Below are 25,203 nucleotides of genomic sequence, written 5' to 3'. Positions count from 1 at the left end.
ACTGGAGTTAAGGACGGTTCGTAGCTGCCATGTGGGTGCTGGGAATCAAACCCGGGTCCTCTACAAGAGCAGTCAGTGCCCTTAACTGCTGAGCCATCTCTTCAGCCCCAAAACCCAGCATTTCAAAATAAATAAATAAATAAATAAATAAATAAATAAATAAATAAATAATCTCTATTGATTTGGGATGTCCTCTTTTTTAGCCCCAGCTGGCCTGGCATTCGCCATGTAGACCAGGCTGGCCTCAAACTCAGAGATCCGCCCCTGCCTCTACCTCCCAAGTGCTAGGATTAAAGGCGTGCACCACCCCACCAGGCTTTGGATGTCTTCTTAAAAAGATAAAAGTGCTGGTCATGGTGGCGCTTGCCTTTGATCCAGCACTTGGAGGTAGAGGCAAGTAGATCTCCATGAGGTCGAGGCCAGCTTGGTCTTCACAGTGAGCTCCAGACCAGGGAGAACCTATCTCAAAACAAAACAAAAAACAAAGATAAAAAAAGCAACAGGGAATGGAATAGATATTATAGCTCAGTGGTAGAATACTTGCCTAGCGCAGTCTGTGCCTTATGTTACAGGAAAAAAAAAAGCCTCAACTTAATTAGATATTCATCCTGAATATCACTAGAAAAATTAAAATATTTAAGTTACGTCTAAAATCTCCGTTATGGCCGGGCGTGGTGGCGCATGACTTTAATCCCAGCACTCGGGAGGCAGAGGCAGGCGGATCTCTGTGAGTTCGAGGCCAGCCTGGTCTACATGAGTTCCAGGACAGCTGGGGCTACAGGGAGACCCTGTCTCAAAAAGACCAAAAAAAAAAAAAATCTCGGTTTCGTATATATGTGTAATGTATAGTCGTTTATTACATCGTTTTACATATACTCATAAATATTCATGAGCCACTGAGATGGCTCAGTGGGTAAAAGTGCCCGTTGCTAAGCCTGATGATCTCTGGGTTCTGCTGGAAGGAGAGAGCTGACTCCCTCCAAGTTGTCTTCTGCCCTCCACACGCCTCTCTCTCTAGCCTTTCTCTCTCTCCCCCCAAGTTGTCTTCTGCCCTCCACACGCCTTTCTCTGCCTGCCTCTCTCTCACACAGATCTCAAATAAGTGTAATAAATATTCTTGTTTGTACAGAAATATAAATAAATAATTTAAATAATACTGAGGGTGTCACAGTTAGTTATCCCAACTAAGTCTAGCCCAAAGCAGCAACTGGAATCTCACAGCCCCCACCCTTTATCCCCCAATCCCTCGCGAGCGCGCGCCGCCTCCTCTTCTCCGGACTTCCGGGAAGGGAAGTAGGCGGAAATTCTGGCTGGCAGGTACTGACACGTGACAAGGGTTGCCATAGAGAAACAGCTCGGCCAGTTGGTTGTGTCGCCATTTCTGGGCGACTCTTTTCCAGGGCTGCTCCTTCCTAACTATGCCTAAAGTTGTGTCCCGGTCGGTGGTCTGCTCTGACACTCGGGATCGCGAGGAATATGACGACGGCGAGAAGCCCCTCCATGTCTACTACTGTTTGTGTGGCCAGATGGTCCTGGTGCTGGGTGAGCAGGCGGGAAGCAGAGGACGACTGCAGGGAGGGAGACGCCGGGTTTATTTATTTATTTATTTATTTATTTATTTATTTATTTATTTTCTCTTTTTCTTTTTGAGACTATTAAGTCTTTCTTTTTGAGGTTATTAAGTTGCACAGGCTGAGATTCTGTAGCCCAGGCTGGCCTCGAATTTGCCGGTAATCCGCCTGCCTGTTTCCAGAGTCCTGGGATTGCAGCGTACGCCACCACGACAGGTTCAAGATACTGTGCGGTGCTCCTAGTGACTATTCTTTGTCCATTCCTTCAGATTGTCAGTTAGAGAAATTGCCCATGAGGCCCCGGGACCGGTCTCGTGTGATTGATGCTGCCAAACATGCCCATAAGTTTTGTAACACCGAAGATGAGGAGACTACGTACCTTCGGAGGTAAGCTGCATGCTTTCTGCCTAGGATTTCACTGTTGTCTTGAGGTCTGTGACTGAAGAGTATCAGTATCCTATGTAGTGCTGAGCAGCTCATCCAGTAAGTCCCAATGCTTTGACATTTGTCATCATTCTCTAACTTTTGTTAATGCAGCAAATTCTTTTTTTGTAATTTTTTTTAAAATTCATTTTTATTTTGGGGCTGGAAAGGTGGCTCAGAGGTTAAGAGCACTGACGCTCTTGCAGAGGACCCGGGTTCAATTCCCAGCACCCACACGGCGGCTACGAACCGTCCTTAACTCCAGTTCCAGGGGAATCCGAAGCCGTCTTCTGACCTCTGCGGCATTGCACAACACGGGTGCATTCGTATGTGCAGGCAATATACTCGCACACATAAAATAAAAATAATAAATAAAATATTTTTTAATTTTATTTTTATTTTTTATATATGGCCTGCATATATGTAAGTGCAACCATGTCGTGCAGTGTCTGCGGAGGTCAGAAGAGGGCGTTGAATCCCCCTGGAACTGAAGTTACAGATGGTTGTTAGGACTATGTGAATGCTGGGTACCATTGCCATTTCATAGCTGGAACTTACAAATTACAGATTTGAATGAGTTCATACAACTTTTGTTTTGCTGGACTAGGAATGAAATCAAGGGCCTTGGGCTTACTGGGTGAGCACTCTACCACAGAGCTACATTCCCAGCCTCTCAATCTGTGGTGTTGTAAGTACTGTATGCCAGCACTGAGCTAGGTATTGGATCTCTGAATGAATAAGGCACAATCTTTATTCAAGAGATCAGTGAAGAAGCAGACTTTTTATTGTGATAGAAATACTGATGCTGTGAATAAAAGGCTAAGGGAAAACAGGTGCAAGTGGGTCATTTAGACTCTAAAAGATAGTGGAATTTGTGTTTGGCCTGAACTAGGATTTTACCACTTAAGGGATGGGGATGAGGAACATTCTAGGTGGAAGGAATATGGAAGCGTTAAGAGCATCAGATATGATGCACTTGGGAAATTTGAATAGTGCTTTGTGGCTAGAGCTGGGATTACTGTTTTACAGAAAGAGGTTCATGCATACTGGGGTGAAGATAGTAAAATGCTGAAGTAAAAAAAATGCTGAGGTAGACAAGTTTGTCCTTTATCTGAAGTGAAGAGCTATTGCCTGCGTGTGTGCATGCTTGTGGAGCTCAGGGGTATGTGTATGTGTGCATGTGTGCATGTCTGTAGAGGTCAGATGTGTGTGTGTGTGTGTGTGTGTGTGTGTGTGTATGTGTGTGTGTGTATACACTGTTTGTGGAGGCCAGGGGATAACCTTGGGTATTGTTCCTCAGGTGCCATCCACCTTTTTATGATTTTTTTGAGACAGGGTCTCTCATCAGCTTGGAACTTGCCAAGTAGGCTAGGCTGGCTGCTGGCCAGCAAGCCCCAGTGATCCACCTGACTCCACCTCCCCAGTGCTGGGATGACAAGTGCACCACCGTGCCTGACATTTTATGTGGATTCTGGGGAATCAAACTCAAGTCTTCATGCTTGCTTACAAGGCAGGCACTTTACTAAGTTACTTCCCCAGTCCTGTTTCCATTTTTCAAGCAGGGGAGTGACATGGTTAGATATGTTTTAGATTTAGGAATCCTTGTTGTATATGGGTAATTGGAACTGGGGAAGAATAAAGTTATATACAATGAGTATAGAGTGAGGACTGGGGATGTTGTGACTCAGTTGATAGAGTGCTTGCAATCCACAGCACTGCAGATACCAGGTATGGTGACACATACCCTTAACCCCAATGCTCAGGAGGTAGAAGCATCCTCAGCTATATAGCCTGTGCTAATTAGATCCAGTCTCAAATATATCCTCTCTTTCTTTTAGTCTCTGTCAGGGAAAGAGGTTCACTATGTGGAAGACAGGGGTCATCCACAGGTGCAAAACACCACAGAGCAATCGGTCCTAGAGAATTAAGTCCGCCTATTTATTCAACAGATATTTCATTTTCTGAGCTCCCCTCATGTGCTGGGTCCTGTCTTAGTAGCTTGGAATATACTAGTATATTAGCATGCTAGAGCTGCCACAGTAGAGTATCACAAAACGGGCTTTAAACCACAGAAATTAATAGTCTCATAGCTTTGGAGGCTAGGAGTCTTGTCAGCAGGGCCATGTTCTTTTGGAAGATCATAGGAAAGGATCCTTCCTTACCCTTCCTACCTTCTTTTTTATATTTTAATTATTTGTGTGTGTGTGTGTGTGTGTGTGTGTGTGTGTGTGTGTGTGTGTAGAGTTCTGAGGATAATGGGAGTCAGTTTTCTCCTCCCATCATATGGATCCTGGGAACCATCATTAGGCTTGTTGAAGCACTTTATACCCCCTGAGCCAAGCCATCTCACTGAGCCCTGGCCCTCTTGTCTCTCTCCTCTCTGTCTCTGTCTATCCCCTCCCCCCAGCAGTTTTTGGTGTTCCTTGGTTTATCAGTGAATCACTTAATACCTGTCTGCATCATCATATCTGTGGCTTTCTTCACTGTCTCTTTCCTTATTTTAGCTATTTATTTAAATTTTTTTTTTTTTGGTCTTTTTGAGACAGGGTCTCCCTATAGTCCCAGCTGACCTGGAACTCACCGTGTAGACCAGCTGGACTTGAACTCACAGAGATCCACCTGCCTCTGCCTCCTGAGTGCTGGGATTAAAGGCATGCACAGTCTTTTTTTTAAGACTGTCTTGTAGCCTAGGCTGGACTTGAACTTCTGATCTTCTTACCTGTGCCTCTCTGGTGCTGGAATTACATACATGTGCTGCCATGTCCTGTGTTTTCTATCCTTCATTATTTAGATCACTGATTTTGAAAATTATGACCTTTATGATCACTATAATAATGTATAATCTTTATAGATACTTACAAATATAATAGTATTCTATATTAAGATGTATTGTTCAGTTAGTACAGAAGGTAATCTAATACAACCAAGCCACAGGCTCCTATGACACCATAAGGTAGGGCCTCCATGGCTACCCCAGAAAACTACTGGGTTACCCTAGACTGATGTAAAAATCCTGAAATCCAATGAGCCACATCTTTAGGTGAGTCAGGTTTAGGCTTTGTCTTACTTAGTGGCGGGTAGTGCCTAGGCCAGTGTGGGCAATTGAGGAGTAGGCTAGAATTTTTCGTAGTTGTGTTTGGTTTAATCCACCTCAGCCACCGATGAAAACTGATATGATAGCGGATAGAGGAACTATGGTGGTATTTAGGTAGTAGGAGATGTGGAATATGATGGCTAGTGGGGCAATTTTTGTCACGTGAGTAGTAGGAGTCCGCTTAGGATTGGGACTCCTTGGGTAACTTCTGGTACTCAAAAGTGAAATGGGGCTAAACCAAGTTTTATTATTAAGGCAATTAGTACTAGTGAGTAGATGTAGAATTGTGTGTTGTGGTGGAATTGTCAGATCCCTAAATTGTGGTAGTTTAGGATGATGGCCAGTAGTAGGATTATAGAGGCAGTTGCTTGGATTAGGAAGTATTTTGTGGCTGCTTCTGTAGAACGGGGGTTGGAGTTGAATATTAGGGTGGGGATGATGGCTAGCATGCTTATTTCTAGGCCGGCTCATATTAGGATTAGATGGTTACTGAGAATGGTGATAATGGACCCAACGAAGACTGTTAGTAAGATGATGGTTAGCGCCAGGATGTTAATTAGTACGGGAAGGGTTAAAACCAACATTTTCGGGTTATGGGTCTGATAGCTTTTTTAGCTGACCTTACTTTAGTTTATAGAATTTGGTGTAATGGTAGCACGAAGGCTTTTGGAGCCCTAGGTGTAGGTTTGATGCCTGGAGTTCTAGAAACAAGAGGACTTAAACCTCTATTTTTTACTCTATCAAAGTAACTCTGTTGTCAGACATGTTTCTTCTATATGTATGGTGGGATGCTTGCCATGGTTATTGGTATTGAGATGTGTCATATGCAGAATGCTAGGGTTAGAGGGAGGAAGTTTTTTCATAGTAAGTGTATTAGTTGGTCGTATTGGAATCGTGGGTATGATGCTCGGATTCATAGAAATGTGGTTGTTAGGATTAGTGTTTTGAGTGTGAAGTTAAGTGTAAATAGTTCTGGGTTGTGTGGGTTGTATACAGTTCCAAGGAAAATGATGGTTGATAGGGCATTTATTATGATGATGTTGGTGTATTTGGCTATAAAGAATAGTGCGAATGGACCTGTGGCATATTCTACATTGAAGCCTCATACTAGTTCAGATTCTCCTTCTGTTAGGTCAAATGGGGCTCGGTTTGTTTCTGCTAATGTGGACATGAATCATATGAAGGCTAGGGGTCATGCTGGTAGTAAGAATCAGGTTAGTTCTTGTGATGAGATTACTGATAGTAGTGAGAAGGACCCTGATAGTAGAAGGATAGATAATAAAATGATGGCTAGTGTTACTTCGTATGAGATGGTTTGGGCTACTGCTCGTAGGGCTCCAATTAGTGCATATTTGGAGTTTGAGGCTCGACCTGATCATAGGATTGAGTATATGGATAGGCTTGATGTTGCTAAAATGAATAGGGCCCCTAGATTTAAGTTAATTAGTGGGTGAGGTATTGGGAGTGGGATTCATAAGGATAGGGCTAGGGTGAGGGCTAGGGTTGGGGCAATGGTGAATAGGGTTAGTGATGCGGTGAGAGGTTTTAGTGGTTCTTTAATGAATAGTTTTATGGCGTTGGCGAAGGGTTGTAGTACACCGTATGGGCCAATTACGTTTGGCCCTTTTCATAGTTGCATGTATCCAAGGATTTTTCGTTCTACTAGGGTTAGGAAGGCCATGGCTACTAAGATTGGTAGTAAAAGGGTTAGCACGTTAATTAGGTGCACTATTAGGGAGGGGGGGTTGAACCCCTGATTATAAGGTTTTAAGTCTTATGCAGTTTCCAGGCTCTGCCACCCTAATAACCCTTGTCTTGGGTAGTGGTAATACATATTTTGTATATTTAGATAGTTTCATATGTTAGGTTTGGGGTGCTATTGTATAGTTGACCCCACTTCTCTGGTCCTTTCATACTAGGAGAAGTTGTTAATAGATAGAAACCGACCTGGATTACTCCGGTCTGAACTCAGATCAGGTAGGACTTTAATCGTTGAACAAACGAACCATTAATAGCGGCTGCACCATTTGGATGTCCTGATCCAACATCGAGGTCGTAAACCCTATTGTTGGTAGGGACTCTTAAATAGGATTGTGCTGTTATCTCTAGGGTAACTTGGTCCGTCGATCAATTTCATGATTGGATCAATTGTTGACTACTTAAGTATCTTTGGGCTGGTAGGCCTAGAGTTAAGTCATTCGGAGGTTTTTTTGTTCTCCGAGGTCACCCCGACCGAAATTTTTCTCTTAGCTCTTTGTGTTGTTAGTCCAGTAGGTTATTAGTGTTGGTGAGTAAGAGGGTTAATTAAAGCTCCATAGGGTCTTCTCGTCTTATTCATTTATACCCGCCTCTTCACGGGTAGGTCAATTTCACTGATTGGAAGTAAGAGACAGTTAAGCCTTCCTCTTGCCTTTCATACAAGTCCCTAATTAAGGAACAAGTGATTATGCTACCTTTGCATGTTCAGGATACCGCGGCCGTTTAACGTGTGTCACTGGGCAGGCAGTGCCTCTAATACTGGTAATGCTAGAGGTGATGTTTTTGGTAAACAGGCGGGGCTTTTGTTTGCCGAGTTCCTTTTACTTCTTTTAATCTTTCCTTAGTGCACTCCTGTGTTGGATTAACAATTGGTTGGTCTAGGTTGATTTATATTTGGATTATTTCTAGGGGTTTGTTAACTAACAATGAGTATTCGGTTTGTTATAGGCTTGTGCTAGGAGAAGTTTTCTTGTTACTCATACTAACATTATCTCATCTATAGTTCTATAGATTGACCCAGTAGTAATTTAGGAATTTATTGTGATTTTGGGAATTAAGGTTGTATTGGAGTTGAGCTTGAACGCTTTCTTAATTGGTGGCTGCTTTTAAGCCAACTATGGGGGTTGGTTTAGTTTTATTCTCTATACAAGGTTGAGTCCTCTGTCTGAAGAGCTGTCCCTCTTTATACTACCCTTTAAATTTACATTTAGATTTTGTATTCTTATGGTAAAGTTAAGGAAGAACTAATACTCGTTTTCTGAGTAACCAGCTATCACCAAGCTCGTTAGGCTTTTCACCTCTACCTAAAAATCGTCCCACTATTTTGCCACATAGACGGGTTCATTCATAAAATTATTCTTAGGTAGCTCATTTGGTTTCAGGGTCTATAGCTTAAATTCTTTTTGTTATAGGTTTTCTAGTTAATTCATTATGCAAAAGGTACAAGGGTTAATCTTTGCTTTGTTGTACCACTTAACTAAAATTATTCTTAGGTAGCTCATTTGGTTTCAGGGTCTATAGCTTAAATTCTTTTTGTTATAGGTTTTCTAGTTAATTCATTATGCAAAAGGTACAAGGGTTAATCTTTGCTTTGTTGTACTTTAAATCATTCTTTCATCTTTCCCTTGTGGTACTGTCTCTATAGCGCCTTTTAGTAATTTCTATCTCCTATACTTTTGTCTAGGTAGCTAAATGTTTTGATTTACTGCGTATTAGTAGTTTAGTTAAGTGGTGGTTGGGCTAGTATTGGCTCAGAGTGTCCTTGGTGGTGGAATCTTCCGGGTGTAGGCCAGATGCTTTGTATAAACTACGCTTTGGTTTTGCCAAGCACACTTTCCAGTATGCTTACCTTGTTATGACTTGTCTCCTCTAATATTTATTATTGGCTTATAAATTAATAGTTTCAATTTTAGTACTTGAGGAGAGTGACGGGCGGTGTGTGCGTACTTCATTGCTGAGTTCAATTAAGCTCTCTATTCTTAATTTACTACTAAATCCTCCTTCACCTTCCAATTTCATGGAGGGATCCGTAATTTTCTTATATAGAAAATGTAGCTCATTGCTTTCCACCTCATTGGCTACACCTTGACCTAACGTATTTACGATTATCATTTAGCTCACTGTTTGTCCTTGACAGGGTTTGCTGAAGATGGCGGTATATAGGCTGAATTAGCAAGGGGTGGTAAGGTGTAACGGGGTTTATCGATTATAGAACAAGCTCCTCTAGACAGGTGTAAAGTACCACCAAGTCCTTTGAATTTTAAGCTGTGGCTAGTAGTTCTCTGAGGAATAATTTTGTTTTTAATTATTTATGTTTAGGGCTAAGCATAGTGGGGTATCTAATCCCAGTTTGTGCCTTAGCTATCGTGTGGTCAGGGTGGTTAGGATTGCTTTTGTTATTGTGATTAGTTAGACCATAAAATTTTTACATTGTTGGTAGTTTTCTATCCTATTGGTTTAATTCCATGCACACCCTTTACGCCGGATGATTATTAGTTTGGGTCAATCGTATGACCGCGGTGGCTGGCACAAGATTTACCAACCCTATGGGTATGACTAAGTCAAACTTTCGTTCATTGCTTAATTTTTATCACTGCTGTTTCCTGTGGGGGCGTGGCTTGGCAAGGTGTCTTTAGCTACTTGTGTGTGCTTAATACCATCTCCTTTTGATCGTTTAGGTGATTTCATGGGATTTTACACTGGTGCGTGGAGTCTAGCACGTGTAAGTCTACCTGCAACTAATAATAAGGCCAGGACCAAACCTTTGTATGTTTGTGGGGCTGTATAGCCCATCTAAGCATTTTCAGTGCTTTGCTTTGTTTTAAGTTACACTAACTAGTGTATGTTATTTTCTTTTCTGGTGGTAGTTAGGCGATTTAAGTTGTCGTTGGCGGAAAAAAATTTTTTGGATTTCTGCACACAATACAAAATTTGAGGTTACATTTTTGGTAACTTATAGAAAGAAAAATAATCGAGGGTTTTAAGTCTTACTTAATTTTGTTTTGGGGGTTTGGCAAAATTTAAGATAAGTCCACCACCTGGGGTGGTGGGGGGTAAGGGGGGTTTGCGATAAAAAAAATAATACTATGTAGTGTGTGTGCGGTTGAGTTGGAAATTAGGAGTAATTATTTGTATGTCCTACAAGCATTAACTTATAGCCATCTGTTCGAGATGTGTGGCCAAGTTGACTGTTGGGCTGCAGAGTTCTTAGAATTTCCCAGCATGCATGGAAAGTGCCCTTTTGACATAGTTCATGCTGTAATCATGAACAGCCTTTCCAAGGGCTTACTCTGTGCTGTCCTGTTGGCCAAAGAAGAATTTTAATTAGTCTGTTCTTAGTGTTTCCCTTTTTCTTTTTTTCTCTTAAATTTCATTTATTATTTTTATTTTATGTGTATGTGTGTAGGTAAGTGCACCCATGTCATGCAATGCTCGAGGTCAGAAGAGGCTGTCGGTCCCCTGGGACTGAGTTGTTAGATGCTATGTCGGTGCTGGGATTTGAACCCAGGTCTTCTGCAAGAACAACCAGTGTTCTTAACCACTGAGCCATCTCTCCAGCCCCAGTGTTCCCTTTTTCATGTAGCTGAGTATAGATAGCATCAGCTACTGTTGAACGTGTACCTTGTGGCCCAGCTCTTCCCACCTAGGAGGCTCTTGATGCCAAAGTAACTCTCTTTGATACTACCACTCCCTAGTGCCCTATTTCTCTTCCCACAGCCTCAGTTATGAAGTACTTTTCGGTCTTTGTAGACCACAGCTCCTCAGTGCTGTCAATTCCCTTGATGTGTATGAAGGTATTCTGGTGATTTTTCCTTCTTCTTTGGCCTTCTCAATCCTCTGGATTCTTTTCCTTCTGCCTGCTTTTTTAAATTTTTAAATTTTTTATTTTTTTGGTCTTTCTGAGACAGGGTCTCCCTGTAGCCCCAGCTGTCCTGGATTCACTATGGAGACCAGGCTGGCCTTGAACTCACAGAGCTCTGCCTGCCTCTGCCTCCCGAGTGCTAGGAATAAAGGCATGTGCCACCACGCCCAGCTATGCCCACTTTAAAAAAAAAAAAAAACCATTTTTTTTTGGTCTTTTTGAGTCTCCTTGTAGCCCCAGCTGTCCTGGAACTCACTATGTAGACCAGGCTGGGCTCAAACTCACAAAGATCCACCTGCCTCTGCCTCCCAAGTGCTGGGATTAAAGGCGTACACCACCACGCCCAGCTAAAAATAATAGATTTTTAAAAACTTTAATGTTTATTATAAGTCTGTATGTATGTGTATACACATGTGCATACAATAATGCATGGGTGGAGGACAGAGAAAAACTTTCAAATGACTTGTGGAAGTCAGCAATCTCCTTACACCATGTGAGTCCCAGGGATCGAACTCTGGTTGTCAGACCTTACCCATTGAACCCTCTAATTGGCTCCAGTCTGCTTCTTAAGTATTGGTAATCCCAGGGTTCTGGCTTTAATTTTGTCCTTTATTTGTCCCTCCTTGGTCATGCTCACCACCTCCTATGGCATTAATTATACTTACATGCTAATAATACTTAAAAAGTCTAGGTCTGTCCATGTTTCTCTCCTGTGCCCTGAACTGTTTATCTAACTGTATACTCCTTCCCTTTACCGGCTGTCCCACCTCAGAATCAACATGACTAAGGGCAAATTTGTCATCTCTCTACTCTGGAAGATACCATATCACATGCTGCAGATTAGATTTCCAGAGTTTATTTATTCGCCTTACATAACAGGATCTTTATATTCCTTTATTTATCTTTATTTTATGTGTTAGTGTTTTGCCTGCATGTCTGTAAGTGCACCACATACATCCATGCAATGCCCATGGAGGCCAGAAAAAGGAGTGGTATCCCTTGAAACTAAAGTTATGGCCCATTGGGTACCACTGGGGTCCTCTGCAAGAGTAACCAGTGCGCTTAACCACTGAGCCATCTCTCCAGCCCAGAAAATTTACATTCTTTTTGTTTGTTTGTTTGTTTTTATGTGTATGAGTGTTTTCCCTGCATGTCTGTGAGTACACCTGTGTCCTGCAATACCCGTGGAGGACAGAAGAAGGTATCAGATCCCCTGGAACTGGGTTGTTAGCCATCATGTGGGTGCTGGAATCGAACCTGGGTCCTCTGCAAGAGCAGCCAGTGCTCTTAACTGCTGAGCCATCTCTCCAGCCCCAATGTTACATTCTTTAAATGACTCTTCATTTCTCCCACCTCCACTGCCTTACCATTATCCTCTGCTTCTGTGTATTTGACAATTTTAGATTTTACAAATAAATGAACTCATACAGTATTTATTTTTCTGTGCCTGGCTTACTTCATTTAGCATAATGCCTTCTGGGTAGGATTTCCTTCTTTAAAGCTGAGCAATATTTTTGTGTGTGTGTGTGTGAATGAGAGAGAGAGAGAGAGAGAGAGAGAGAGAGAGAGAGAGAGAGAAAGAAAACTAGCTTAATTCATCTGTCAGTAGATATTTGTTTCCTTTTCTTGGCTATTGTAAATAGTGCTGTAATGAACACAGGAGTTCAGATGTCTGTTCAACATAGTGATTGCAGTACCTTGGATAGATAACCAGTAGTGGCACTGCTGAATTTTAGATTATATGATAGTTATATTTTTAATTTTTATTTTTTTTTTCTTTTTGAGACAGGGTCTCCTTGTAGCCCCAGCTGTCCTGGAACTCACTATGTAGAGCAGGCTAGCCTCGAACTCACAAAGATCTGCCTGCCTCTGCCTTCCAAGTGCTGGGATTAAAGGTGTACCACCACACCCAGCCTATATTTCAATTTTTTTTTTTTTGGTCTATTTGAGACAGGGTCTCCCTATAGCCCCAGCTGGCCTGGAACTCACTATGTAGACCAGGCTGGCCTTGAACTCACAGAGATCCACCTTCCTCTGTCCCTCCTTGGTCATCTCCATCCTGATTTCTGTGTCTGTGTGTGTGTGTGTGTGTGTGTGTGTGTGAGAGAGAGAGAGAGAGAGAGAGAGAGAGAGAGAGAGAGAGAGAGAGAGAGCGCATAGGTGGGGAGGGCCAGAAATTGATGTCAGATGTCTTCCTCAGTGACTCCCCACCTTATTTTTTTTAATTTTAAAACTACATTTCTTTATTTTGTGCATGCATGTATGTATGGGGGAGGAGAGTGTGGATGTTCCATGGCATGCATGAAGAGGTCAGAGGACAACTTTTGAGAGTTGGTTCTCTCCTTCCACTGGGTCCTGGGGCTCAAACTTAGGTCTTCAGGCTTGGTGACAAATACCTTTACCTACTGAGCAACCTTGTCAGCCCTCATCTTTTTTTTTTTTTTGTCTTTTTGAGACAGGGTCTCCCTGTAGCCCCAGCTGTCCTAGAACTCACTATGTAGGCCAGGCTGGCCTTGAACTCACAAAGATCTGCCTGCCTCTGCCTCCCAAGTGCTGGGATTAAAGGTGTGCACCACCACACCCGGCTTCTCACCTTATTTTTTGAGACAAGAGTCTCTCACTGAACCTGGAGTTTACTAATTTGGCTAGACTGGGTGACCAGCAAGCCCTGGCGATCCTCCTGTCTGTCTCCCCAGCAGTAGGAATACAGTCAGGTGTCACTGTACCCAGCTTTTAAATGGATTCTGGGGGATCTGAAGTCAGGTGCTCATGCTCATGCAGCAAGCACTTTACTGACTAAGCCGTCGCCTCCATCCTCGTTTTTGATTTAGGAAAATGTCTTTACTAATTTATATTTCCATGTGCAGGGGTTCTCTGCAGTCTCACCTTTGCTGCTTGTCATTTTTGTAATAGTCACTCTTAGTAGTGTGAGATGCTGTCTCATTGTGCTGTTAATTTGCACTTCTCTGATGATCAGTGATGTTGAACGTATTTTTCATGGACCTCTTAGCTATTTAGATGTCTTCTTTTGAGAAATGTCTATTCAGGTTCTCTGCCCAACCCCTCACTATGGTGCTGGGAATTGAACCCAGGGCCTCGTCTATGCTAGGCAAGCGCTCTACTACTGAGTTACGTATGGCCCCAGTGACCCCCACCCCCTTTTTTTCATTTAGGCTGTTTCTATGCTGTTGAGTTATATAAGCTCCTTATTTATTTTGGATAGTAACCCCTTATCAGATACATGATTTGCAGATATTTCCTCCTATTCTGTGTGTTGTCTTCTCACAGTGTTCTTTCCTTTGCTACACAGAGCCTTTCTAGTTTGATGTCATCCTATGTGTGTGTTTTTGCTCTATTCCCCTGTTCTTTTGGTGTCATATACATGCATTACTCTCTCTCTCTCTCTCTCTCTCTCTCTCTCTCTCTCTCTCTCTACCACCACCACCACCACCACCATCAGCAACAAAACCCCCACTGGACCAGAATAATGTCATGAAGGTTTTTCCCGTGTTTTTTTTTTTTCTGAGTAGTTTTGTAGTTTCAGCCTTATATTTAAGTCTTTAATCCATTCTAAGTTAATTTTTATATATGACATAGATAAGGGTCCAGTTTTCTTTTCAGACAGGGTCTCCCTGTAGCCCCAGCTGTCCTAGAACTCGCTATATAGACCAGGCTGGCCTTGAACTCACAGAGATCTGCCTGCCACTGCCTCCCAAGTGCTGGCATTAAAGGCGTGCGCCACCACACCTGGCTACCAGTTTTATTCTTTTGCCTGCGGATATCTACTGCAGAGTGCTCTTTCTTCATTGTGTGTTCTTGGCACCTTTGTTGAAGTTCAGTGGAATATTACTGCATGGATTTATCTGTGGGCTCTCTATTCCAACATAGATTTTTTTTTTAAAAAAAGATTTATTTATTTTTATTTGTGTGTATGTTTGTGTGCCTGCCTGAGTACATATGTACCACATGTGTGCAAGTGCCCTCCAAGGCCAGAAGACATCTGATCCCAAGGAACTGGAATTACAGAAGGTTGTGGGCCACTATGTGGGTGCTGGGAACTGAACCCAGGTCCTCTGCCAGAGCAGCAAGCTTTCTTAATTGCTTAGATATCTCTCTAGCCTCTTGATTGATTTTTGTATATTAACCTGTTCTTATATTTTAAGAAGAATTCTAGTTTGTCCTATATAATTTTTTTCAATAGTCTGATAAATTCAGGTTGCCAGGGTTTTTTTACGGTGTTTACTTGCATATTCTAAACAGTATTGATCTTTAATGATTGTGATATCTTTGTGATATTTTGTATAGTAGCAAACTAAAAGTGGCCTCATAATGAGTTGGGAAGTTTCATTTTTTTAAAAAAATAGTAAACATTGGAATTATATTTGAACTTATAAAATTAAATTTTACTAGTAAAGATTCTAGTCTTGGCTCTTTCTTTTGCAGAGATCTTTTAAGTTAATTTATTCTTTAACAATATCATGCATGTATAATGCACTCTACTTACTCTCACCCCACTCCCTCTTTCCTTCCTCCCTAAACAAATCCCTTTCCCATATTCATGTCTTTTGGTTTTCTTTTGTTTTTATGACCCACTAAGTTTAACTAGGTGCAAAGATTTTTGGTTACTAATTCAATTCCTTGTTATAGCCTGTGTGGATTTGATACTACTTCCTGAGTGAGCTTTGGCAATTTGTGTCATTCTCTGTTTTGGTTTTGGTTTGGGCTTTTTGAGATAGGGTCCACTTTGTAGCCTAGGCTGGCCTTGAACTCAGTCCTCTTGTTGGGGTCACCATGTAACAATTTAGCCCTTGTAAAGAATGAAGCAACTCTTTATTTTTATTTTCTGTTTTATGTGTGTGTATATGTGTGGGCGCACATGTGCCATGGTATGCATGTGTAGGTCAGAGGACAGCTTGTAGGAATTGGTTCTCTGTTTCCAGCATCTGGGTTCAAACTCAGGCTTGGCGGTGAGCACCTTTACCCGCTGAGCCATGTTGCTGACCCAAAACAGCTCTTTGTTATATTAATATGGAAAGATCACATATGTATTATATATAATATATATAAAACCATGTAGATCCACGAAATGAAAACCGTTGGAACTTTTAGCATGAATTATGATGAACAATGAGTGATGAATGAAGGGAAGAAATGAAATGATAAGGTTGATCAGTTATGAGATTTGTTCCTAGCTTTTTATTTTTTTAACTTCTGTACAGGCCTGAAGGTATTGAACGTCAGTACAGAAAGAAGTGTGCAAAGTAAGTATCAACAGTTTGAGTCTCTGAAGCTTAGGTAAATAGAAGCAAAGAATGTTAGGAAAATAATTACTTGGATATAATTCTCTGTTAGGTCTCTATAATCTCAAAAACCTTCAAACCAAATGCTAATGTTTCCCAAAGAAGTTGATTAAAATTATATCCCGACCAACTGACTACATACATGAGGAAAATGAGATCTTTAAAAAAAAAAAAAAATCTCGCTAGGCGTGGTGGCGCACGCTTTTAATCCCAGCACTCAGGAGGCAGAGGCAGGCAGATCTCTGAGTTCAAGGCCAGCCTGGTCTACATAGTGAGTTCCAGGACAGCTGGGGCTACAGGGAGACCCTGTCTCAAAAAGACCAAAAAAAAAAATCTCTTTTAGCAGACATGGTGGCACATGCCTTTAGTCCCAGCACTCTGGAGGCAGAGGCAGAAGGGTCTCTGTGAGTTCCAGGCCAGCCTGAGGGAGTTCCAGGCCAGCTGGGGCTGCAAGGAGACGAAAAAAAAAAAAAAAAAAAAAAAAAAAAAAAAAAAAACTCTTTTGAGGCAAGGTCTTAATATAAATTCCAAATTGTCATTGAGGTTTTGATCTTCCTGCCCCAGCCTCCCACATACTGGGATTATAGGCATGAGCCATCATATCATGCAAAAAAAAAAAGTTTTTCACATAGTATAATTTTAAAAATTGAGATGTAATATGTTCATTCACTCAGTAAATTTGTGTTGCTTCCAGTTTTGGCTGTTACCAATAATGACACTGTATTCTAGTACAATTCTTAGTGTGAACATACATTTCTCTTGGAGTGAAATTGGCTGGGTCATACTGAAAATGTAAAAAACGTAATTTAGTTCCAGGCTTATTTATAAAATGTATTATAGACTGCAAAGCTAAAAATCTTAAAAAATATTGTTTTAAGCAAAATCTGTATATATTTTCAGCTTTAGGTTACTCATAGTGAGAATATCAGTAAGTTCAATGTTGATGTAACTACAGTTGCATCTTGGCTCTCAGAAGACAGACTAGAAACCTTGAAGCAGAGGAAAATGGGTAAGAAGACATTTTGGTTCCTAGCCATACTGCAGTGATGAAACTTGCTGTCTGTACTGAATTTGCTCCTGCTGTTCACCACCCTGCACCGAGACAGGGTCTCCCTGTTGCCCCAGCTGGTCTGGAACTTGCTATGTAGACTAGACTGGCCTCGAATTCACAGAAATTCGCCTGCTCTGCCTCCCAAGTGCTGGGAGTAAAGGTATGTGCTACCACGCCCTGTATGAAACCGCTTTTTTATTATATCTTGAAGGTCTACAGTTCAGCTCAGAAAACATAATGGTCATCCAAAGAAAGTGGTGATTAATATAAGATTTTGTTTGCCAAGTGCTGCAGTGGAACCTTTATACTTTCCCTGGATGTTGTAAAACAAAACAAAACAGAAAAAGTAGACAGAATGCCCAAACCAGTGCTAAGGCATCTTGGAAAATGGTAGCAGTTGTTGACTAACAAAGCCAACAATAGCATTAGCCAGCATTTCCCAAACTTGTCTAATGTTAATAATCATGTGGGATGCTGATGAAAATAGCAAATTCTAAGCCGGGCATGGTGGCACACGCCTTTAGTCCCAGCACTCGGAGGCAGAGGCAGGTGGATCTCTCTGAGTTTGAGGCCAGCCTGGTCTACATAGTTACTTTCAGGCCAGCTGGAGTTACTGGGAGACTGTCTCAAAAAGACCAAAAAGGAAAAAAAAAAAAACAAGAAAGAAAAAAAAGAAACAGAAAACGGCAGATTCCCAGGCCTTACCCCCTACATTTGTTGAATGAGTCTTCTCTGATTTTGATTTATTTTTTAATTTTATATGTATGAGTGTTTTGCCTGTCTTTCTGAATCAGAGAGACCTAAGAATCCATGAAAAAGTTCAACATGAACCCTGATTAATTCTTATCAAGAATGGCTAAACATTAGTTTACAAACGAAACTATTCCCAGAAACTAAGCTTCTTTTACCACTCACTGGGAATTTAGACTTAGAGGTCTCCCAAGAGATTCACTCTGTTATCTGCAGGTGTGGACTACCGCTCTTCTACCAGTCCCAGCCCAAGAATGCTCCTGTGACCTTCATCGTGGATGGAGCAGTAGTGAAGTTTGGTCAGGGATTTGGGAATACAAATATATATACTCAGAAACAGGAGCCTCCTAAGAAGGTAATTACCACTGAAGAATACAGGCTGCTTAATATAGTACAGATTTAGCCCCAATTTTTATTTAATAAAAAAAATTTTTTTGTGGTGCTGAGGATCAAACCCATATCGTATGCATATTAAGTAAGTAATACTGAGCTGTATCACAACCACTAAATTTTGAAGTAAGGGTATTATACCTGAGAAACTTCCATTTACGGATGAATTGTTTATTAAGAAAATGCCATTTTTGTGTATAAGCAGATGTTACAGAATTGTGATATTTGTTACTAGTTTTATGTACAGTAGTCTTATAAAGTTAGAAGTTTTCTGCTTTTTATTTTCCTTTTATTCTTTTTTTTTTCTTTTTAGGGTACGAGCAATTAAATCCTGAATTACATTTTTTTTAGATTTTATTTTGATTTATTTTTAAATTTTATGTGTATGAGTGTTTTGCCTGTATGTATGTAAATGCACCACATGTGTGCCTGGTGCTAAGGATGGGTATTAGCTGCTGTATGGGTGGTGGAAACCAAACCTGGATCTTCTGAAAGATCAATCAGTGCTCTTAACTGCTGAGCCATCTCTCCTGCCCCATAGACTGGTTTTTAAATATACTTAAAACCCCCTAAATATTGAGTTGCAAAGATGGTTCAGCTGTTAAGAGCATGTACTGATCTTCTAGAGGACCTGAGTTCAGTTCCCAGCAACCACATTGGATGGCTCACAGCCACCTGTAACTCCTGCTCCTGGGGGATCCGACACCTCTGACTTCTGATGGCACCTGCACTTACATGCATATACCCCTACCTGCACAGTCACACACATATATACATAATTAAAAATAAATTTTAAGGACTGGAGAGATGGCACAGCCATTAAAGGCTAAGGTTAACAACCAAAAAATGAAAAATTAAAAAAATTTAAAAAAACGTCTTAATAGCAAATGCTAGAAAACATTGACACTTACTCAACCTGTCTCAAAGAGGCAGATGTCCATCCATCCTCATCCTTCATACAGTCACACACATATGTATATGTGCATACACACAATGGCTCATGGATCCTCTTGGGGTGACCTTATCTTGGCTATTCTTCCTATTATTCTAGGTGATGATGACCAAACGGACTAAAGACATGGGCAAGTTCAGCTCTGTTACTGTGTCTACCATTGATGAAGAAGAAGAAGAGATCGAGGCTGTAAGTGCTTCTGCTCTCAAGGGAGTTGGAACTGGGTAGGAGGTAGAAAGGGTACTCTAATCAAAGCCTCCGCAGAGCAGAACAGTTGGGTAACTTTGCTTTCACACTTTGTTCTGCTCGGAAGAATCTATATGATAATGGGCTAGTGCCTGTTTTCCTGGATGTCAAGGACATCTATAAAATGAAAACAGGGCTTTGTTGGAACTTTCTCATTACCTTTTTAATTTAAAAAGCACTGAACTGGAACTGGTCCCAGTAGTGCAGGCCTGTAATCGCAGTACTGTGGAAGCTGAGGCAGGATGATCTCAAGTCAAGGACTTATTGCCTGAGCTACATAGCAAGACCCTGTCTTCAAAAGAAACAAAAATAAGGTACTGGACTGAATAATTTTTCAGTCCCTTCTGATAGTTTATATCCTTAGCAGGAGCAACAGTTACTTTTCTGATATTTCAGTAGAGTGATTTTTTTTTTTTTGGTCTTTTTGAGACAGTGCCTCCCTATAGCCCCAGCTGGCCTGGAACTCAACAGAGATCCTCCTGCCTCTGCCTCCTGAGTGCTGGGGTTAAAGGTGTGTGCCACCATGTCCAGCTCAGTAGAGTGATTTTTACAGAGAGGTGTTCTTAAAGGATCACCCTTGAAACTTAAACTCTCCTGGATTATTGAGATGAAGAGTTGAAAGTATCCAGACAGTGCCTCCCTATAGCCCCAGCTGGCCTGGAACTCAACAGAGATCCTCCTGCCTCTGCCTCCTGAGTGCTGGGGTTAAAGGTGTGTGCCCCCATGTCCAGCTCAGTAGAGTGATTGTTACAGAGAGGTGTTCTTAAAGGATCACCCTTGAAACTTAAACCCTCCTGGATTATTGAGATGAAGAGTTGAAAGTATCCAGAGGCAAAAAAAAAAAAAAGAAAGAAAGACAATGTATCCAGAGGCTTGTATTTCAGTTGCAGTCTGCTAACTCATAGTATAAACGGCTACTGCAGTCTTTACTGTCGTTCTGGTGAGAGTGCTGGTCTAAGGATGCTTCATTTTTCTCTGCAGAGGGAAGTTGCTGACTCCTATGCACAGAACGCCAAAGTGATTGAAAAACAGCTAGAGCGCAAGGGCATGAGCAAGAGACGACTCCAAGAGCTGGTGAGTGGCATGGGAGGAAGGGCACAGGGCCTGGTGGTTTGGATTTCTTGCTCTGAATTGTGCAGACGCAGGGGATTATTTAAGAAGGGGTTAGGAGTTACCAGTATAGTTGGCTGCCAGCTTTCTTACCCCAGGCTGTAACTGTTGGTATACCCTGTTCTGCAGTAGTGACTGCAGGATCTAGGCCCTGAATTATAATACTTGTTAGATAGGCCTAACTAGAATGATGTTTCAGTATGCTACCTGTGGTCCAAGGGTAGGCGTTAATAAAGGGCAGGGTTTTTTAATACTCTCCAAAGGTATAATAGTATATAATCATAGTATACCTGGATTGGGGCTAGTCATTGCTTTTAAAGCACTGATAGTTTTCTGCCTTATTCATGGGTTCAACTTAGAGCACAGCACCGCTATGTAGGTTGGTGCTTGTATTTTTAAATTTTTTATTATTGAACTTGTTCTTTAACAATTTCATACATGTATATTATGCATTCTGATTGCTTTCACCCCACCTTATCTCCTTCCCACCCCTGTATACCCCAACTTTTCCCTACTAATCTTTTAATTTTGCTTTTTGGTTAATAATTTACTTGTGATATTTCATTAACCTCAGACATTACTGCGTTGACGCCAGATCAAAAATTGTCATTTTTATAAATGTGTGTCATACTGTGTTTTTTTTCTTATCCTTCCCCACTGCCCTTCCCATTCCTGTTGCCCCTCTCTGACTGGGCTCCTTCCTTCTCCCACATGTCCCTTCTTCTGCTTCTTTCTTTTTCTCTTTCTTTCTCTTTCTTTCTTTCTTTCTTTCTTTCTTTCTTTCTTTCTTTCTTTCTTTCCTTCTTTCCTTTCTCCCTCCCTCCCTCCCTTCATTCCCTTCTTCCCTTCTCCTTTCCTTCCCTTCCCTTCCCTTCCCTTCCCTTCCTCAGTCCCTCCTTCCTTCCTTCATTCCTGCCCTCCCTACTTGTCTCTCCCTTTCTTCTTCCTTCCCTCCTTTTACTCTTCCTCCCTCCCTTCCTCCCTCTCCTTCCTTCCTTCCTTCCTTCCTTCCTTCCTTCCTCCATCCCTCCCTCCCCACCCCCTTCCCTCCCTTGCTTCCTTCTTTCCCTCAGTCCTTCCTTTCCTCCTTCCCTCCTTCCTTCACACCCTCCCTTCCTTCCTTCCTTCCTTCCTTCCTTCCTTCCTTCCGTCCTGTAGAGCCCAAACTAACCTTAAACTTGCTATGAAGTGGAAACTGGTCTTGAACTCCTGATTTTCCTGCCCCTCTGCCCCTACCTCCCGAGTGCTAGATTATAGACCCACACTATCACACCCCACTTCCCCTTCTGCTCTCTTATCCTTAAATAATTTTTTAAAATTTATTTTTATTTTATGTGTATGAGTTTTGCCTGCATGTATATAGGTGCACCACATGTGTGCAGTGCTCACAGAGACAAGATGATGATATCAGATCCCATAGAACTAGACTTATGGACAGTTGTTAGCTGCTGTAAGAGTGCTAGGAACTTAACCCAGTTCCTCTGGAAGAGCAGTCAGTGCTTTTAACCCACTGAGGCATCTCTCTTGCCCCAATCCTTTATCCTTTCTGCAAGATCTTTCCTCCCTTTTCATGATCTACTGTCTAGATTCATGACCCCCCCCCACATACTTAAATATAGATTTCATATGTAAAAGGGAACATGTGTATGTCAGTATCTTGTAATAACTGTAGTTAAGTTTTGGTGTTAGAGATGCTGGGGCCTGGTTGCTGCTTTACCGTGCCATAGTGATCTAGAACAGTGCTTCTCAAACTTTCTAAGATGAAAAACCAATGCTTTCTTTTTAAGTCTTAATTTTGTAACTTGTAAAATACAATAAAAGTGAATTGGTCTCAATTTGTATTACTAGATTATTTTCTTTTATTTCTACTCTGACAGATTGCTATAAAAGTTTCTAAATATAAAAAGTGACGGGGAGATATGGGAGGAGTTGGAGGGGAGGGAGTGGGCATGGATTTGATCCAAACACCTTATATGCATGTATGAAATTCTCAATAAATTTTTTTTAAGTTTTAAATATTTTGCATGCACATTGCTTGGACTTATTACCAACCATTTATGATCCTCTTCTGCCAAGAATAGCATACCTGTATGTTATGGTACAGATTCTGTCAGCCATCAGCAGGTCTTGGGGATCTAGGAATCCCTGTGTCCATTACCTTGGCCACGGCCTTGATATTCACCTACCACTGTATTGTTTATGAATAGCATTTTATCTTTGTTACAATCAAAAAGGTTCACAAGCAGTTGTTTGAGCTGGATAAGGATTCTAGAACCACTTCTAGTTTGTATACAGAACATTAAGGGAGAGTGTGTGGACAGCTAAAATAAAAAAGGAATGTTAAGAATTTCATGTGATGTATTAGGGCATACTTTTTTTTTTTCTTTTCAGGCTGAACTGGAAGCCAAGAAAGCAAAAATGAAGGGGACCCTAATTGACAACCAGTTCAAATAACCAAGGCCAGCATTTAGTTCAGGAAGCAAAATAGCTTCTTGATGTCATGGACTAATTTATGTTTATGTCCTAGGAGAAAGCTTCACGACCTCCCTGCTGAATTTCCTTCATTTAGTGAGCTATTGCTTTTTTTTTTCTTTCTTTGAAGTCTTTGTTTCTATTTCAAATGTTTTCTAGGATTTAAAAAAATCTTATATAAGTATTCTATACTATGAATTTTTGAGACAGGTTCTTATTATATAGCCAAGGATAGCCCTGAACTTGTGATCCTCCTGCCTTAGCCTCTTGAGTGACATAATTATAGGAAAGTACCAATATGTCCAGCTTCTGTATAAGTTTTTTTCCATTCAAAGCACATTCCTTCAGCTATGTATTTATAAGTGTATCAGTGCTTAAGTGTCTCAAAGAAAAAAAACTATGGTGTAGGAGGAAAATGACATAATTATATTTAAAGCTACAAGTTGAATCATCTTAAGAAACTCTTCCAACACTCAGGAGGCAGAGGCATTCTGATATCTGTGAATTCCAGGCCAGCTGGGGCTTTGGGGAGACCCTGTCTAAAAAGTGCCAAAAAAAAGGAAAGAAAGAAAGAAAGAAACTCTGTCTCTGATCTTAGAATTGGCTACGGTTTGAATCTTCCTACTGTCAGTAGAAATCAGTTAAAAGCCAAAATTTGTATACATCTTTCTTTACTTAAAATATTTGATTTATAGGTGAGTCTTGCAATGTCAGACTTTGTACTTAAAGAAGGGAAAGCGATGTGGCTGTTGGGGGTGTAGCTCAGTGATGAGGTACATGTTAGGCATGTGTGAGGCATCCTCAACACCAAAAAACAAAAAAGGGAAGCCAGATTATAGGTGCAGGGGTAGGATAACTTGGGTATGAATTAAAATATAAAATATAATTCTGCTAAGTAACCCAACCTTGAGTCAGCTAATAGTGCTACTCTGAGTAACATTACAGATACTGAGCTAAAATTATCTGTTGGATGTCTTCTTTTACATTTGCTATTTGCCAGGGAGTATTTTAAGTATTTATATCAATCTGCTTCAGTGGTATCAATAGCCATGTGATTGTTACCATATTTCTAATCTGTTCACCTGTATTTCAAAGTGTGGGAGACACAAAGTGTATTACCTGCCTCATATTATCTATAATGGATTGCACTTTTTAAATATCCAAGGCTTGTTTGGGAATTGCTGCCAGGAAATAGTTTTCTTTGCTTTTTGCTCATTTCCTTTTTTTGCGGAAATGTAGGGGTAGAAGTGAGCTAGCAAGAACTGGGCCAAAGAGGATTGGGGATCCTGGGGAAGCCCAGAGTTGGGGTTATGTTACCATCTCCCATCTTCCTTCCCACCTCATTTCCTGTCCCAGTTGTGAGACAGAATTAACAACCATGTAAGTGACCAACCGTGATCACCTCCCAGTTTCTCAACCTCACACTCACACAATAAGCTCTACTTTACTCCATTTTATCCCCAGTGCCCATGTGCACAGGTTGAATAGACTTCCACCAGTTATGAAACTCAGGGTTCTGTTGTCTGACTGCAGCGTCCAACTGCTGCTAGTCTTCTATGCTCACTTCTTTGTAGACCTTTTAAGGTTTGTTTCTAGATTTGAGGAGTGATTATTTATTAGTAATAATGAAAATAGTAGTAATAGCAACAATAATACTACTATCCATTGAGGAATTGGTGTGCATCAGATGCTGTGGAAAGCACTTTAGAGGTATTATCTCACTCTTACAGTATGTCCTATGAGATAGGTTTAACTGTTGCCATCCCCATTTCACAAATGAGTACCCTGAAGCTCAAAGTTTCCCAAGATCCTCTAGGCAGTAATTGACAAAACCCCAAATCTGACTTTAAAACCTGAGCTCTGTACTATGCTGAACTACTTCTCCTGTGGAATCTTTAAAATATATATTAATAAGAGACATATTGAACTTTTGGAAAATTGTACTCTTTTTTGTGTAAATTATCAACTGTGACAAAAATATGAAAATGTTGTGAAATATTCCCACTCTAATCATTGGTGACATTTGGAAATGTAATTTTATTGTTCAAGAGAAGTTGAAAAGCTTTGTAGAGGCTAACCTGTCTTGTTGGGTGTGCTGGCATGTGCTTATAGTTTCAGCAGCTGAAAGGATCGCTTGAGCCCAGGAGTCCAAGACCAATCTGGGCAGCATAGCAAACAAGACTCCATCTTAAAATATAAAAAATAAAATTATAGACTAAAATAA

General features: G+C 41.1%; 1 protein-coding gene across 2 annotated transcripts; it reads left to right on the top strand.

Annotated features, from left to right (window-relative positions):
* Positions 1–1,331: 1,331 nt before the first annotated feature.
* CUNHXorf56 (chromosome unknown CXorf56 homolog) lies at positions 1,332–25,203 on the top strand. 2 transcript variants are annotated; one of them, XM_008844027.3, is made up of 7 exons: positions 1,333–1,542; positions 1,841–1,958; positions 15,928–15,969; positions 18,026–18,164; positions 19,251–19,340; positions 20,379–20,471; positions 22,899–25,203. In XM_008844027.3, the coding sequence occupies exons 1-7, from the start codon at positions 1,419–1,421 to the stop codon at positions 22,959–22,961; spliced, it is 669 nt and encodes a 222-aa protein (XP_008842249.1). In that variant the 5' UTR covers positions 1,333–1,418; the 3' UTR covers positions 22,962–25,203. The 2 variants fall into 2 exon arrangements, with proteins under 2 accessions (XP_029424814.1, XP_008842249.1); XM_029568954.1 differs by lacking the exon at positions 15,928–15,969 and having other exon boundaries at positions 1,332–1,542.

This window comes from Nannospalax galili, unplaced genomic scaffold, assembly GCF_000622305.1.
Source record: "Nannospalax galili isolate Female #2095 unplaced genomic scaffold, S.galili_v1.0 scaffold311, whole genome shotgun sequence".
Classification (NCBI taxonomy): Eukaryota; Metazoa; Chordata; class Mammalia; order Rodentia; family Spalacidae; genus Nannospalax; species Nannospalax galili.
Note: the sequence above shows the minus strand (reverse complement) of the source record. Positions and strands in the feature narration are given on the sequence as shown.